Source organism: Podarcis pityusensis (assembly GCF_964106645.2).
Source record: "Podarcis pityusensis genome assembly, chromosome: 8".
Taxonomy (NCBI): Eukaryota; Metazoa; Chordata; class Lepidosauria; order Squamata; family Lacertidae; genus Podarcis; species Podarcis pityusensis.
The window spans coordinates 13592184-13608158 of record NC_138033.1 but is presented as its reverse complement, the minus strand read 5'-3'; the positions used below and the strand labels follow the sequence as shown (position 1 = coordinate 13608158).

The window sequence follows — 15975 nt, the reverse complement described above, 5'->3', positions numbered from 1 at the left end:
ATTTTAAGAAAAATAGAGAAAATATATGATGCATATATGATTTTCCATCAATTTGTCTAATTCCCTTCTAAAGCCATTCAAATTGGTGGCATTGACTACCTCTTGTAGAAAATTCCATAGTTTAATTGTGCTAAGATGTAAGTTTGTAACCAAACAGTGGGAAGAAAATATATTTAAGTGAGAGTCTGGATGGGGGGGAAGGTTGGCCATGGGAAAGGGGGAGTTCACCTCCCCACCTCTTGGAAATAATTTAACAGGTATTCTGGGCAATGGCTTCAAGAGTTTTAATTAATGAGTGTTTTATTCATTCTATTCTATTCTATTCTATTAAAATGCTTTTAAAATTGAACCCCTTTTAATTTAGAAGTATTAATTGACTCTCACCTCCTCCTTTGTGTGTCACTTAGCAAACTGCAAAACCAATTAATAATAATGTTAATGATAATAATAATAATAATAATTAATAATTCATGAAGTAAACTTTTGCTTCTGTCTTCAGCATTACCTCTGCACTGCAGATATAATTTTAACAAGACTGGAATGACATACGATGGCTATCTTGAAACAACTTGTGACTCCGATGAAGATTCCTGTGAGGCCAGTGTTCTGCGTACAAATATAAGTAAGATTTGCCTGATTTTTTTTGTCTTTTTTGTCTTTTTTTGGTCTTTTTTTGTCTTTTACTGTTTGATTAGATCCAGGTTAAGATAGTTGAACTTTAAGGGTTCTAATAGCATATAGACGTCTACGCTGGGGCAACTCACCTATGAAAAAAGTGAAGTGAGGAAGCTGTGGCACTTCAGCTGTAGATGAATTAGAACTCTCATCAGCCTCAGCTAGCCAGGCCACCAGTCAGGGATGATGGGAGATGCAGTCCAACAACATCTGGAGGATCACAGCTTCCCATCCTGAAGTAAGGAATGGCTTACATTTGAAAATGGGGAATCTAACATCACCTGCTCACAACCAGTGGCTGAATCTGGGTGCTTATCTCCAAGCTTGGGGAACTTGATTTGCATTAACTAGAAATCCCCATTGACCCAAACCAATGGACTCCAATTTAGTTTTAGTTATCAAACGAGACAATAAGCCTAGAATATAACCTGAATATCCCCTTTGCCATAAATAACATTGAAATAGAGACTCCTTTCACAGATCTATAAAAAAACTAATCAAAAGCTGAGCAATTGGGATGGGAAATGAAGGTGCTTCACACTTTCATGGCTCCCCCTCCCCACTCAAGTAATTTTGAAATAACTCTCAGTGATGAAATGATTAGGAAGGAACCAACATTAAGGGAGTATTCTTGTAGTTCACCTATTAAAAAGGGTTTCCGTTACCCAGCTTGATTCAGTGTGGGCCCCTCCTACCTGATGAACTTCTTTCATACTTCAACATTGGTTAAGGTTGTTTTGATCCCCTTGCTTGATCCTGATTCACCCACCCCTTCTACCTAGAAGGACATGGGTGCCATTTCTGGTTCGTCTGAGGTGCCAAAATGCCTTGGGGCAATCCTGGGTGGGATGGTGGTGCTCACTTGACCATCTGTTCCAACATCACTGGTACATTCTTGGAGGGAGAGGGGCAAGTGGGCAGTAAGGCTGGTGCAATGCAAGTGTCTTGCCAAGTGTCTTGCACTGGGCTACAGGAGTTCAGGGAAGCATTTCCCCCACCCTACAAACTGTTATGAGTGCAGTGTATGGCACATGTATTGTCAGATGTATAGGAGAAGGCATGAGTCCTCGTGCTTGAAATTTGATGTGAAATGAAGTTCTGCATACATTCCAAATTTAAAGCATTATACAAATTAATTGCAAACATAAAAAAAGAGATTGGTCCTATGGATTAATGAGGCAAGAGACTACTGCTTGTGGCAGAGAGCTGAACTCATAAATGCCTGCAGAAGACTATTCTGTTCCACCTGGGCTATGCAGATCATTAAGAATAGAGCTTTCCACACTGGTTAATTGATATCTATTGATTTACTTTTAATGTGGTTTTTCTTGTATCTTTTACCATATTTTTCGCTCTATAGGACACACTTTTCCCCCTCCAAAAATGAAGGGGAAATGTGTGTGCGTCCTATGGAGCGAATGCAGGCTTTCGCTGAAGCCTGGAGAGCGAGAGGGGTGGGTGCGCATCGACCCCTCTCGCTCTCCAGTCTTCAGGAAGCTATCCGCAATCCTTCAGAGCACGGTGGGAACTCCCGCCGGGCTCCGAAGGCTTGCGGACAGCAGCCTGCAGCCCGAAGCCCGGTGAGCGGGCTTTGGGCAGCTGCGCAACTTTGTCTCCGCTCCAGGACCTGTTCTGGGGGCTGGGGTCGGGGGAAGCTCGGGCTTCCCCCGCCCCAGCCCCACGGCTAAAATCAAAGCCCCACGCAGCCTCTCCCGGCTGGAGAGGTTGTGCATGGCTAAAGAGGAATCCAAGACAGCCAGTGGGGTGGATCCCACTGGCTGTCTTGGTTTCTTTGCTCTTTGGGGCTGGGGGGGGGGTATAAAACTAGGTGCGCCCTATGGAGTGAAAAATACGGTATGTATGAAATGTATGAAAAACATTTTGATATTTTTTCCTCTTATGTTATAGCAGTGCACACGCATTTAAACAAACAAACAAACAAACAAACAAACAAACAAACAGCACCTTACTTTTGATTGCCAAATTTAATATTACTTTCCATATTGTTAGTTTGAAAAGGTCCTGATTCAGGCATCAAAGAAAATTGGAACCATTACAATGAATGTGCCTTAGGAGCAATGGTCCTGAATATTTTCCCCAGATCTAGATATTTCTTTCAATTTCTTTTTCATAGGGGGACACCGAGTGCAACTTTTGAATCAATGCAGATCATCCGATGATTGTTTCCCAGGCAGTTACAGCTTCACTGCAGGGGATGGTAAATTCTTTGAGATGAAGCAGTTCTGCTGCAAGACTGAACTGTGTAACAATGCAACTCTCAGCCGTACGTTTCTGTATAATTTTAAAATCCTCAACATGTTAGGGCTTTGCATTGGATTTGGCCAAGGACTGGATCCTTAGTCAACCAGCAGTACTCAGAGGACCTGTGCCTCATTCAAAAGGGGTGAGTCAGCCCCAGATGGCTATATGGGTTGAGCAGGTCAGCACTATTAGGGCCTCTCAAGGCGTGGAGAGGCAGGCAGGACGAAGAAGCAGGCATGAGGAGAAACTGTGAAGAAGAGGGACCTACTGGGCAGCTACATCTCTGCCTGAGAAGGGATGGGTTCCCTTTCCAACCAGGCCTTGCCTGAATCTGTCCCATTGTCAATCCTAAACCCAGACTGGGTCTAGATAAACTTTTCATCCAATAATACTTGCAGGTGCCCCACCAAAACTGTAAAGCCCTTGGGTGAATTACAATAATATAACATACAGGTACAAAAACAGATACAGTGGTACCTTGGGTTAAGTACTTAATTCATTCCGGAGTTCTGTTCTTAACCTGAAACTGTTCTTAACCTGAAGCACTACTTTAGCTAATGGGGCCTCCAGCTGCCGCCGTGCCGCCGGAGCACGATTTCTGTTCTCATCCTGAAGCAAAGTTCTTAACCCAAGGTAATATTTCTGGGTTAGCGGAGTCTGTAACCTGAAGCGTATGTAACCCGAGGTACCACTGTAAAACCATTAACATGCTCACTATACTTTTGATTTTGGCAGTTCCTGATCGCAACGTGCTGGCTGAAAATGGCCTGAAGTGCCCAGCCTGCTTCTCCAAAGGAACCACACAGTGTAAAAGTGAGAAGACCATCAACTGCCTTGAGAATGAGACCCAGTGTGTTGTTTTTAAAGGATCTCTTTTTAGAGGTAACATTGCTACTTAGACAGGGGAAAGGGCCTAGTCATCGGATGGGTCACACAGACTCACCCCTGTTCTCCTATGCTCCCCCTCCCTTCCCTTTCCCTTGCATATTACTAGAAATGTGAGAGGGTCCACATCTCTAACTGGCCCCATTCTGCACCCTTCCTTAGTGTTTTGCCTGCCTGGACTGTGTCCTTTAACTCTCATAATGCCACTTGCTTGTCCAGAAGAAATATTCCCCTTGGCTGGGGAGGGCGGGGTATAAATAAATAAAAATTATTATTATTATTATTGTTGTTGTTGTTGTTGTTGTTGTTGTTGTTGTTGTTGTTGTTAAAAACACCCTTCTGAACAAAAGTAAAAAGTGCATTCATTGCTTCACCCCAGTTGCATCTGGATCTGTCCACCATTGGGTTGCAGTCGAGGACAAAATGTGTCCCCCTTGCTCAAAAAGCACATTTATTATGTAAAAGGCATGTAACAAGTTTTCTTAAATTCTGTGACAATGAGCAGTATCTGGCTAACTAATTCTGTGCACCAGAATTTCTGCTCTTGGAAACTTGTAAAATAAAAGGAGGATTCTCTGGATGCTTAGATCACAGTGGGGCAATGAGGAAGCCTCAGTGGGCATCCAACCGTCCTGAGAGACAATGAAGTGCATCTCCAGCTTTTTGTTTGTGTGTCGCTGCATCACACTGTTGTCTCATGCCAGGTTAAAACACTCAAGGTTCCCACACCAGGGAGGGAGTGTTGTTTTCAAATCTTGCTGTGTGGCCACAGCATGTGATTTTAACTTGCCCAGGAGATAGCAGGGATAGAGTTCCTCCCATTTTATTGCAACTCAGCTGCACACAAGAATTTGATCTGCTTAATCTAGTTAATTAGGCCTGTTTTCAGATTCTCTACTTTCATTATATTTTATAAATATAATGTCAGAGGCTGGACTGAGGAGGAATGGTGGGAGCTGCCCCCTTCTTTTCTGATTTCCTGAAGCCTGACAGATAAACTGTTTATTAATAATCTTGAGACTCCTTTGGGTATGATGGCAATTCTGAATTACATATAAGTTTATTTTTATCCGAACTTCATGTTGAAAATTTTATTTATTCATGTTCTAATGAAATTATATTTTTCAGATTTCTTAAATATACACATTTTAAAACTAACTAAAATTGTCATTTAGCCTCACAAGCACAATCTCCTAGTACCTGGGTAAAGGACTAATGTCAACATTTCTTTCCTTTTCTTCTAGCCCTCAAAGATCTCTACGATTTCATGTTCCAAGGCTGTGGAACAACAGATTTTTGTGCCATCCACAGAAGAAGACTTGGATCTGGCGAATTAGCCCTTTTTATTACCCAAAAAAGATGCTATAATGCTTCAGGAATCTCACACCAGCCTGAACATGAAGGGTAAATAGGACAGTGTAGACCTCCTCCTTGTGCATTGCAAAATCCATGGCAATGAGGGGGAACTGGAGGCCTAGTGGTGAAATCCTGGACTCAGGATCTGTGGATCTTTCTATTTTGCTTTTGGTGGGGGTAAAGGGAAGCAAGGGGCAGAGAAAAATGGGTCAAAAATGTGTGGGTTGTAGATTCTAACTACAAAGAACCCTCTAGTGTATCACTAACAAATAATTTTTATTATGATCATTACAAAACAAAATAAATGGTTATGGGAAATAAAATTTTGGTTCTTAGTTCTGTTTCAGATACAAATGCAATTATTATTTGTTGGTTTAGGTGAAGCAATTACAAAATGTAAAATAAATAAAACAGGATAAACACAGAATAATTTTTCCTCCTTTTAATCGTCACTGTAAAAGCAGAACAGACCACTTTTTCAGAGGTGTATGGGCACTTGTCCCTTAATAAAAAGTTAATCATATACCCAATCCATCTCTCAGTTGAACAAAACTTCTCTTAAGTCCTCATTGTTGTTGTTGTTGTTGTTGTTTAGTCGTGTCCGACTCTTCGTGACCCCATCTACCAGAGCATGCCAGGCACTCCTGTCTTCCACTGCCTCCTGCAATTTGGTCAAACTCATGCTGCTAACTTCGAGAACACTGTCCAACCATCTCGTCCTCTGTCGTCCCCTTCTCCTTGTTCCCTCAATCTTTCCCAACATCAGGGTCTTTTCCAGGGAACCTTCTCTTCTCATGATGTGGCCAAAGTATTGGAGCCTCAGCTTCACGATTTGTCCTTCCAGTGAGCACTCAGGGCTGATTTCCTGAAGAATGGATAGGTTTGAACTTTTTGCAGTCCATGGGGCTCTCAAGAGTCTCCTCCAGCACCGTAATTCAAAAGCATCAATTCTTCGTTGATCAGCCTTCTTTACGGTCCAGCTCTCACTTCCATACATCACTACTGGGAAAACCATAGCTTTAACTATACTAAGTCCTCATAGATGGGACAAACCAGCAAGTAGTTGGGTAGATATTTAGGAACCTCTATCTCCATGTAGGCAAACCTTTTATACCTAGGGCATCCGGTGATAGCATCCTTCAAAAAAGACGGACTTCATACACTGGAGTCACAGAGCTGTAAATGCTTTCCCCCATTTGGTATTTGTGTGCTGGTTACATAGTGATGGTGTTGAATGTGTAGTTTGGCATATCAAGGTGCAGGATGGTCCCACCCATGAGGCAAGGTGTGGTGACCATCTTAGGTGGCTGGATTGATAGGGGTCGTCAGGAACATGGCCCCCCAGAGCATAGCAGGACAGTCAGCCTCAGAAATTGAGCTGAGCTAGCAAAGGGCTAACTCTGCAGATGCAAGCTGTCTGAGTTTAGAGAGGACAGCCCACCCCCTTTTCCCCAGGAAATAATCTGTTTGTTCTCATGAGGAAGAGAGGAAGAGTTGGAAGCCAGGCAACCATCAGATAAGCCAGAGTCTGAGGCTGTGTCTTCTGGGGAAGAAAGGTAAAAAAGGTAAATGCCCCCTGGACAGTTAAGTCCAGTCAAAGGCAACTATGGGGTTGTGGCACTCATCTCGCTTTCAGGCCAAGGGAGCCAGCGTTTCTCCACAGACAGCTTTCCTTGTCATGTGGCCAGCATGACTTAACCACTTCTGGTGCAACACGACACCGTGACGGAAACCAGAGTGCATGGAAACGCCGTTTACCTTCCCACCACAGTGGTACCTATTTATCTACTTGCACGGGTGTGCTTTTGAACTGCTAGGTTGGCAGGAGCTGGGACACAGCAACGGGAGCTCACCCCGTGATCGGGAAGCTCAGTGGTTTAGACCACAGCGCTACCCACATCCCTCTGGGGAAGATACAGGCCAGCAATTCAGTCCCTGAATGAGGAGACTGGAGAAGCTTTAAGAGCAACAGAAGTGAAGGAGAAGAAAGGCGGGATTTTGGCATTCATGGATACAATGTTTGCGGAATTTTGGCGTTCATGGATACAATGTTCCAAGACCCCCAGAGGCTGGCTGTCACTTCCAGGCAACTGCTTAATTTGAGGTAGGGGAGTAGAATAGTGATGCAATTTTGGTTGGAGTTCAATATGTGGTGACAACAGCTGGAGTGGGGGGATAAGCCCCTCGTGGCGTTGTATCGAGCCGGGCTTAATGGGGACTTACTGGATGAACTGGCCAGGATGCACCCCCTCCTCATTAGAGAGCATGGTACAGGCTTCTCTCTGCAACTATGGAACGAAGGATGAAAAGTAGGGGGCCAGGCAGGCAGCCATTAAAGATGGCTGGCATTCCTGATATTTCAGCGCGAAGGTTTGGCAGTATGCCCAGAGAGGAACTGGGGGAGGCAGGCTTCAGACTTCGTCGGCTGAGCGAGAGAGAAGGAGAAGAGAGAGGCTGTGTTTTGTCTGTGGCATGCCATGCTCTGGATGTGTTTTTCTTGTAAATAAATTACATAAAACTTATGGAGAGTCCTCGATTCTTATCCTTGGCCATTAGGAGGTGCTGCTAGTCTCCTCCAGTCCTTGTTTCCTGTGGATATATATATATCTATATATATATAAAATCTTTATTGAGGTCCAAAGACCTATAGAACAATTTCAGAAGAAAATACAGTTAAGACAGCCAACCACAAAAGAGAGAGAGAAACTGAGGTGGTCATTTTGTTTTGTCTCGAGCTTGATGATCTTTGTTTCATTTGACTTCCCAAAGAAACTTTGCCATGGCCAGTGTAATATCATCAAACCTGTCATCCAAAAGGTATTTAATATGGCAGGCTTCAGATTTTTCCGGCAGATTTGCTGGTAGGGGTTTGATCATTTGGTCCCTTGCTTGCTCGTACTGCCCATAATGCAGTAAGATATGCTTCATGCAGTCGATGTCCTGAGGACATAAAGCCTATTCTGATAAGTGATGCTTCTCAGTCTACCATTTAGCACTTCTGAAGGAAATACATTTAATCTGGCTTTGGTAAATAAATGCTGATAGGTCGGTACAGACAGGTTCCTAAGCTATGAGGATATCTGAAAGTCATACCCATATTGGATTCCTGCTGCTACCGGGCCACAGATTAAATGGGGTTGAGATTGCAGGTCCCTATGTGAAATGTTTCCTGTGGAGATCTTTATTCCTCACCCCTCACATTGTTCCTGATGTCGATCTTCACTTAACCCCTTTTTCCCTGGAATGGGGAGGTACTATTTTGTGGTTTGCCTCAGCTGCCAACATGTCTTGGGCCAGCCTTAGCAAGGAGCACATTTGACAAGACAGGCAGAAGTGTGATGAGCACAGAAATAATGCTTTAAAATATGAGATTTCATATGGCAAGGTGCCATCTCACTAGCTAGCACACTCATACTCATCAATAAAGTGTAGCATTTCCTTATACCTAGCTAGAGGCTCCCCACTGTTATAAGTCAGCATCTCATTGAAACCTCCACCTCCTTTTAAAATTCCGAAGGGAAAGGATATGCACTCTGACGACTAAGCAAACACCAGCTTCCCTAGGAGCCAACTCCTAGGGGGCAAGGGGTCCTCCAATAAATTGTCTGAGGGAGCTGCCCCCCCCCCAAAGTTGGTGGGCATTGCCATTCAGATGGTATGTGAGCACCACATCATGTGACTGATTGGGTGGGGCCGGGCTAACTAGCCCCTCACCCCTATATTGTTCACGTTGGCACAGCTGACAACTTCCAAAAGGAGAAGCTTTGGGCAGCTCTAAGATAGTGCATATATTTTTATTCCTTGGTTTTACAAATTCCGCTTATGGGGAGATCCCCATTTTTTGTACCCCATAACAGATTTGTGGGGTGACTTTGACTTCATAGGTTTTGAGGGCTGGGGGAATCTGTATACACCCTTTACTCCAACAGAACATTGATAGAGAGTTGACTGAATTAATCACCAATGTATTGTATTTACAAAGTGCTTATTCCAATTGAAAAACATAAACCTAGTTATTTAAAAGATTTCACCAGATCAGTGAGTGAGGTGCTCCTCAAGTTGCCACTTGTGCTTTTTAACCTATTGGCAGAAATCAAAACATTTGTCTTTTTATAATTAAGTTTAAGTTTTTCTTGCATTATCAAGTCATCTTTCTGATGAATACTTCAGAATGGGGAAGCATATATAGCAGACAGGAAGGATGAAAGTTACAGGACCCGGGGGGCCACTAGGGGCACCTTGGAAGATGGCTGCCAATACCATCTGTCCAGCTTGCACGAGGTAATTAGAGGCTGATTATGGGGAGTAAATCAGTCTCCCTCATCTTTCCAGGGAATTGGAAAGATGCTGCCCTCGCCCGCGGTTGCCATAAATCACCCCCGAGTTCGGATAAAGGAGGGGGTGAGAGGCACTGGGCGGAAAGCCCTTGGGCAGGCTCGGAGCTCCCTGCCAGCTGCTTTCTTCGTTGCCACCACCCCACTTCTCACGGGGACACACAGAGTCCAGACAGTTGTTAACACAAGCAAATAATGAAGTTTATTTTTAAGTGCAGGAATAAGCGTATGGTTTCGGTTTATTTTTCTCTTGTCAGTTTCTTAAATCTTAGTTCCTAACAACTTCAAACTGAATTATTCCCAACTATCTATCTAACTCCCTAACAATTCCTCTCACTCTCTCACAATACAACTTGACCAACCCACTGCCTATTCCACCCTCTTCCTTCTCCAACACCCAAGCCTCCACTGCCAACTGACAAACCTCAACTCCCAACTCCCAAACCTCAACTGACTTTTCAAAACCTCCCACTCTATCTTTTGCTCCCCCCTCGCATTCTCACTGGCCAATCACATCACACCCATTTTAACCCTTTCTTTGACGCATCATAGGAGGCAAACGCCACAATTCCCCATCCCTCTTGTGTTTAATTGGTGATGTCATATGACACTCCACCCCAAGAGTCCCATCCCACCTCCAAGGGCCACCATGAAAATGATTTCTTGGGGGGTTCACACAACCCACCTGTGATGATGGCACACCACTGCTCCCTTCATGTGGGCAGGGACCACCCCCTTTTGCAAGGAGGCATTATCACCTCCCTGACCCAGTCAGCTGTCCCCTCTCTGCTAGTATTCCTCAGACAAGAGGGGCAAGGGGCAATGTCCTTGGATGTTACCAACTGAAACTCATCCAACACAACAGGGCTAGACCGTGCTCTGCATACCCCTTGAGATTCATCTGCAGTAAAAGAGGGGTCACGTTTCCAGTGGATGCAAGCAATTACTTCCTCAATATTTTTTGCAAACAAGTCACAGCATTGACAAGTCACAAGCACCCTCCCTGGCTCCCAATGACATGCCATCCCCATTTTCACCTTGGAGAATACCTCACCCAGCCTCTCACCCTGGGAGATGGCACCAGGTTGAGATTTCCCACACCACCACTGGCAGCACATTAAGCCTTTATTTTATTTTATTTTATTATTGCAAAAGCTCAGACCAATGCTTTCATATCATCATGTGGTTGAGATATCTTAAATTCACTTCCGGGGGCGGCGCGAACGACAATGGCGGTCCTCTTCTGAACGGGAGAGGAGGCTCCGCAGGCAACGGGTCGTCCGCTACGGCGAAGCGGAGACCCACATCGGAAAACCCCAGGCGGCAAGAGCCTGGGGTCTTGAGGCTCGGTGGGCGCCTAGAGCGACCCTCCAAGTGCAGAAGGAACCCCGTAAGGGGCTCCGGAGCACGGAGGGGGGTTGCGGCGCTGTGAGCTGTTTCGCAGCCTGAGGAGCGAAGCCGCGCTGCTGCTGTCGGTGAGCGCTGATCCCTTTTCCTGCCAAATTACGGATCCGGACGAAAAAGCAACTAATTTGTGAGTAAAAGACTGAATCACTTGGAATTTGAGATTTTAAAAGGGAAATTTAAATTGGCTTGAACTTGGCTGTGAGCGGAGAGACGTGGAAGCAGGAAGTCCGTCTTCCGCAGCCATTGAACTTGAAAAAAAGCAATCAGCTGGAGGAGTGGAGGCTGAAAAGAAAGAGACTTTAAATCTTACAGATCTAAGCATCTATTTGAACTTGCATTTTAAAGTAAAGACTTCAAGTTAAAGATTTGGGATCTTTATTTGTACTTGACTTTCCTCCTCTTATTGGATTACAAATTTAAAGGTGAAACCCAGAGTCAGGAGCTGCCTGAGTACTAAGGGAGCTGTCAGTACTGCAGATTTGGATACAACATATTGGAACTGGAAACAATCTGAGGGTATTGATACCTTTTAAATTTGAAACATTCTTTTTGGAAATAAATAAGCACTGTCTGCAACAAGGTAACCATTTATAAACTCTGCTAAGTATTTGTATCTGAAGGTTCTTGGACATTAATTTAGACTCTGAAAGATAGATCAAGCTCCCTCTAGAGGACTGGATTATAACAGTGATTTTACATACACTTTTTACTTTCGATTCCCTTGCTGTTTGCTTGCTCTGGACCTTTCCATTCCCATGGGAACAACTCAGTGTGACCTTGACTGATAGATAACGTTGGAATGAGTGGCACAAGAAAAAGAGGGAGAGCTAAACAAACAACTTTAACAACTCTAACCTCAGCCTTACAGACACGCAGATCATCTGTGCCTGCTTTGCCCTCAGAAGTGGAGGGCGAAGCAGAGCAGTTACAATTGGAAGATATGGCCTCAGGAGCATCTGCCTCTATACTAGATAAAATCTTTGAAAAATTGGAAGCTTTGGACAAGAAAGCAGATGCCCAATCAGCAAAGATTGATAAAAATACAGAATGTTTAAACAAATTAACCACACAAGTGACACAGAATGCACAAGCAATTGGACAGCTAACTGAGGCCTCAGCAGAAAATCGGAAATTGACTGAGGACACTAGACAAAGATTTGAAAATTTAGAGCAAGAGGTAAGACCACTCACTAAACAAGTTGGGGAACACCAGATTTATCTCTCGATGATAGAACTGCGAAATCGTGAGAATAACTTAAGGATTAGATCACTACAAGAGGCAGAAGAAGGAAATCTAACTGAGTTTTTGACTAAAGAATTCTCCAAGTTCTGGAACTTGGAAGAAAAGGACTTTAAAATTGTGTCAGCTTTCAGACTTGGAAGATTCATAAAGAAGGAGAGGCCCAGAGACTGTTTGATAACATTGAGATCAAAGGAGGAAAGGGATAAGATTCTGGGATTACACTTTGTAAAATCACTGGAGGTGTTGGACAGAAGAATTGAAATTTATAAAGATATCCCAAGATTACTGCTTGACCTCAGAACCGCCTATTCTGAACTTGTTAAACTACTAAGGAGCAACGCAATTCCATTTAGGTGGGAATTTCCTCAAGGATTATCTTTTACCTTTAGAGGGAGAAAGGTTAAAGTTAGAACACTGGAGGAGAGAGACAAATTCCTGTCTACACACGGAGAGGACCTTCAAAAAAGAATTGAACTACCTGCTGGGCCTGAGGCAACGCCAACACCAACATCAGCACCTGTGGAACCTGAAGTTCCTGAGAAGATACCACCCCTTGAAAAATAACCAGATAATTCAGGATGTCTCTGCAACTGTTGAGCTGGAATATTAATGGCTGTAACATTCCGGAAAAAAGGAAGAAAATATTTCATATATTAAAAAAAGAACAATTGGACATTATTTGTTTACAAGAAACACATGTGACGAGGCTCCACAGAAAAGTGTTAATAAATAAAAGATTGGGCCAGGAATTTGTATCTTCGGACAAAGTTAAGAAGAGAGGCGTAGTGATATATGCAAAAGAGAGCCTGTCACCTAAATTCCTATTTAAAGATGAACATGGAAGAATTTTGGCCATTGAGATACAACATCAAGGAGAGAAAATGCTGATATTAGGAATTTATGCACCAAATGAAGGGAAATCGGAATTTTACAAGAAGTTGCAGGAGACAATGCTGGATTATCTAGACTACAACAACATCATAATGATGGGAGATATGAACGGGGTCGTATCAACTAACATGGACAAGTCACAAAGTCAAAATGTTACAAAAGACGGCAGACTACCTAAAACCTTTTTTGATATGACTGACAATATGGACTTGATTGACATTTGGAGGACAAAGAACCCACTAGGAAGAGAGGGAACATTCTTTTCTGAAGCCCAACTGACCTGGACAAGAATCGACCAAATATGGATTTCTAGAGGCCTGGCACCTAAGGTCAGAAAAGTGGAAATCTGCCCAAAGACCTGCTCCGACCACAATGCAGTAAAGATGGATATGACACTATTACCAACTGGATCCTTTAGATGGAAGATGAATGACAATTTGTTTAGAGATCAGGAAATTACCAAGAAGGCCCAAAAAGTTTTGAAGGATTATTTTGAGATAAACATGAATAATATGGTGGAAAAAAGAATAATCTGGGACGCAAGTAAAGCTGTAATGAGGGGATTCTTGATACAACAGAATGCAGTGAAGAAAAGAACACAAAATGAGAAAAAAGATAAGATCTTGGATAAAATAAAAGAACTAGAGAAGAAACTAAGAGTGAATCCGAAGTCACAGCCAACTCTGAGAGAAATTAAACTTTATCAAACACAATATTCCAAATTGATAAATCAGGAAATTGAATGGAAGGTTAAATTAATGAAACAAAAAACGTTTGAGTCGGCGAATAAATGTGGAAAACTGCTAGCTTGGCAGTTGAAGAGAAGACAAAGATTAAATACTGTTACAAACTTAGAGGTTGATGGAAAAAATATCCAGAATCCAGTGGACATTAGAAAGTGTTTCCAGAGATATTTCAAAAAATTATATACCCAAGGGCCGCAAGATGATGTTGAGATTAAACAATTTTTGGCAAAAAACGGATTATCTAAATTGTCACAAGAAAATAGGACAATCCTGAATTCTAAAATAACACGACAGGAGATCGAACAAGCTATCCAGAACATGCAACTTGGCAAATCTCCAGGACCAGATGGGCTGACCTCCAAGTACTATAAGACATTGAAAGACTACTTGATACAACCTTTGATGGAGGTCAGCAATGAAATTATGGAGGGGAGGAGGGCACCGGAGTCGTGGAAGGAAGCGTTTATCACATTAATACCAAAGTCGGAAGCTGAAAAGACACAACTTAAGAACTACCGTCCCATCTCTCTCTTAAATGTGGATTACAAAATATTTGCAGACATTTTGGCAAATAGATTTAAAAAAGTTTTAAATGAAGTAATTCATAAGGACCAGGCTGGCTTTCTCCCAGGAAGACATCTGTTTGCTAATACAAGGAACATTATTGACATTTTGGAACTTTTGCAAACAGATATAAATACAAAAGCAGTTTTAATTTTTATAGATGCGGAGAAGGCCTTTGACAATATCTCCTGGAAATTTATGATGGGAAATTTAAAAGAGATGGGAGTGGGACGGGGTTTTGAGAATGGGATTGAGGCGATATATTCAGAACAGAAAGCTAAACTGATAGTTAATAATGTGGTTACGGAAGAGTTTAAAATTGAAAAAGGGACACGACAAGGTTGCCCTATTTCCCCGTTGTTATTTATTTCGGTTCTGGAAGTGCTATTGAACATGATTAGAAGGGACCGGTTGGTGGAAGGAATTCAGGTCGGTCAGAAACAATATAAATTAAAAGCTTTTGCAGATGACCTGGTTTTGACCTTGCAGAAGCCAGAGCCCAGTACGAAAAGAGCATTACAACTGATTAATGATTTTGGTCGGGTGGCTGGATTTAAATTAAATAAACAGAAAACTAAGGTTTTGGGGAAAAACTTGACTAATACAGAGTCAGAACGGTTTCAGAATGAGATGGAACTTAATGTGGTAAAAAAAGTAAAATACCTAGGGGTAAACATAACAGTAAAAAATCTAAGTCTATTTAAGGATAATTATGAAAAATGTTGGACAGAAATTAAGAGAGACTTAGATAGTTGGTCAAAATTGAAACTTTCTTTGTTAGGCCGAATTGCTGCTATCAAGATGAATGTATTGCCAAGGATGTTGTTCTTATTTCAAACACTTCAGGTTTTGGACAAAACGGAGTGCTTTCAGAAGTGGCAGAGAGATATTTCCAAATTTGTCTGGCAGGGCAAAAAGCCCAGAATTAAGTTTAAGATATTAACCGATGCAAAACAAAGAGGGGGCTTTGCCCTGCCAGACTTAAAGTTGTATTACGAAGCCGCAGCGTTTTGCTGGCTAAAAGACTGGCTACTTCTTGAAGACACTGATGTGTTGGATTTGGAAGGGTTTAACAATACCTTTGGATGGCATGCATATTTATGGTATGACAAGGTTAAAGCAAACAAGGTCTTTAAGAACCATATTGTCAGAAAATCATTGTTTAATGTCTGGTCAAAATATAAAGACTTGCTGGAAAATAAAACACCAAGGTGGCTTTCACCTTTGGAAGCCAAGGCCCGAAAAAGACCCAATATGGAGGCTAAATGGCCAAAATATTGGGAAATATTAGAAAAGGATGGAGACAAATGGAAATTGCAGAGTCTAGAGAAAATGAAAGACAAAGTGCGAGATTGGTTACACTACGCTCAGATCAAAGAAGTTTTCAAAAATGATAAGAAATTAGGGTTCCAGGTGGAGAAATCGAAACTAGAAACAGAATTGTTAGAACCAAAGATTAAGGTACTTTCAAGGATGTATAACTTGCTGTTGAAATGGAATACACAAGACGAAACGGTTAAATCGGCTATGATAAGGTGGGCACAGGACATTGGGCATAATATCATGTTTGAGGACTGGGAGAGGTTGTGGAGTAATGGATTGAAATTTACTG

General features: G+C 42.5%; 1 protein-coding gene and 2 long non-coding RNA genes across 3 annotated transcripts in view; 1 reads left to right on the top strand and 2 right to left on the bottom strand.

Moving 5' to 3' along the window:
- Positions 1-15975, bottom strand: part of LOC308484548 — a 410132-nt gene that overhangs the window by 100603 nt on the left and 293554 nt on the right. The window lies entirely within an intron of this gene.
- Positions 1-15975, bottom strand: part of LOC308484537 — a 174094-nt gene that overhangs the window by 71097 nt on the left and 87022 nt on the right. The window lies entirely within an intron of this gene.
- LOC308483127 (uncharacterized protein) overlaps positions 1-15975 on the top strand; it is a gene marked incomplete at its 5' end in the record, with an annotated part of 73731 nt that overhangs the window by 11708 nt on the left and 46048 nt on the right. Inside the window, 3 exons of the mRNA XM_081016713.1 lie at positions 500-622; positions 2810-2959; positions 3673-3819. Of these exons, the coding sequence (XP_080872839.1) occupies positions 500-622; positions 2810-2959; positions 3673-3819 (420 nt within the window). The remainder of the gene's footprint in view (positions 1-499; positions 623-2809; positions 2960-3672; positions 3820-15975) is intronic.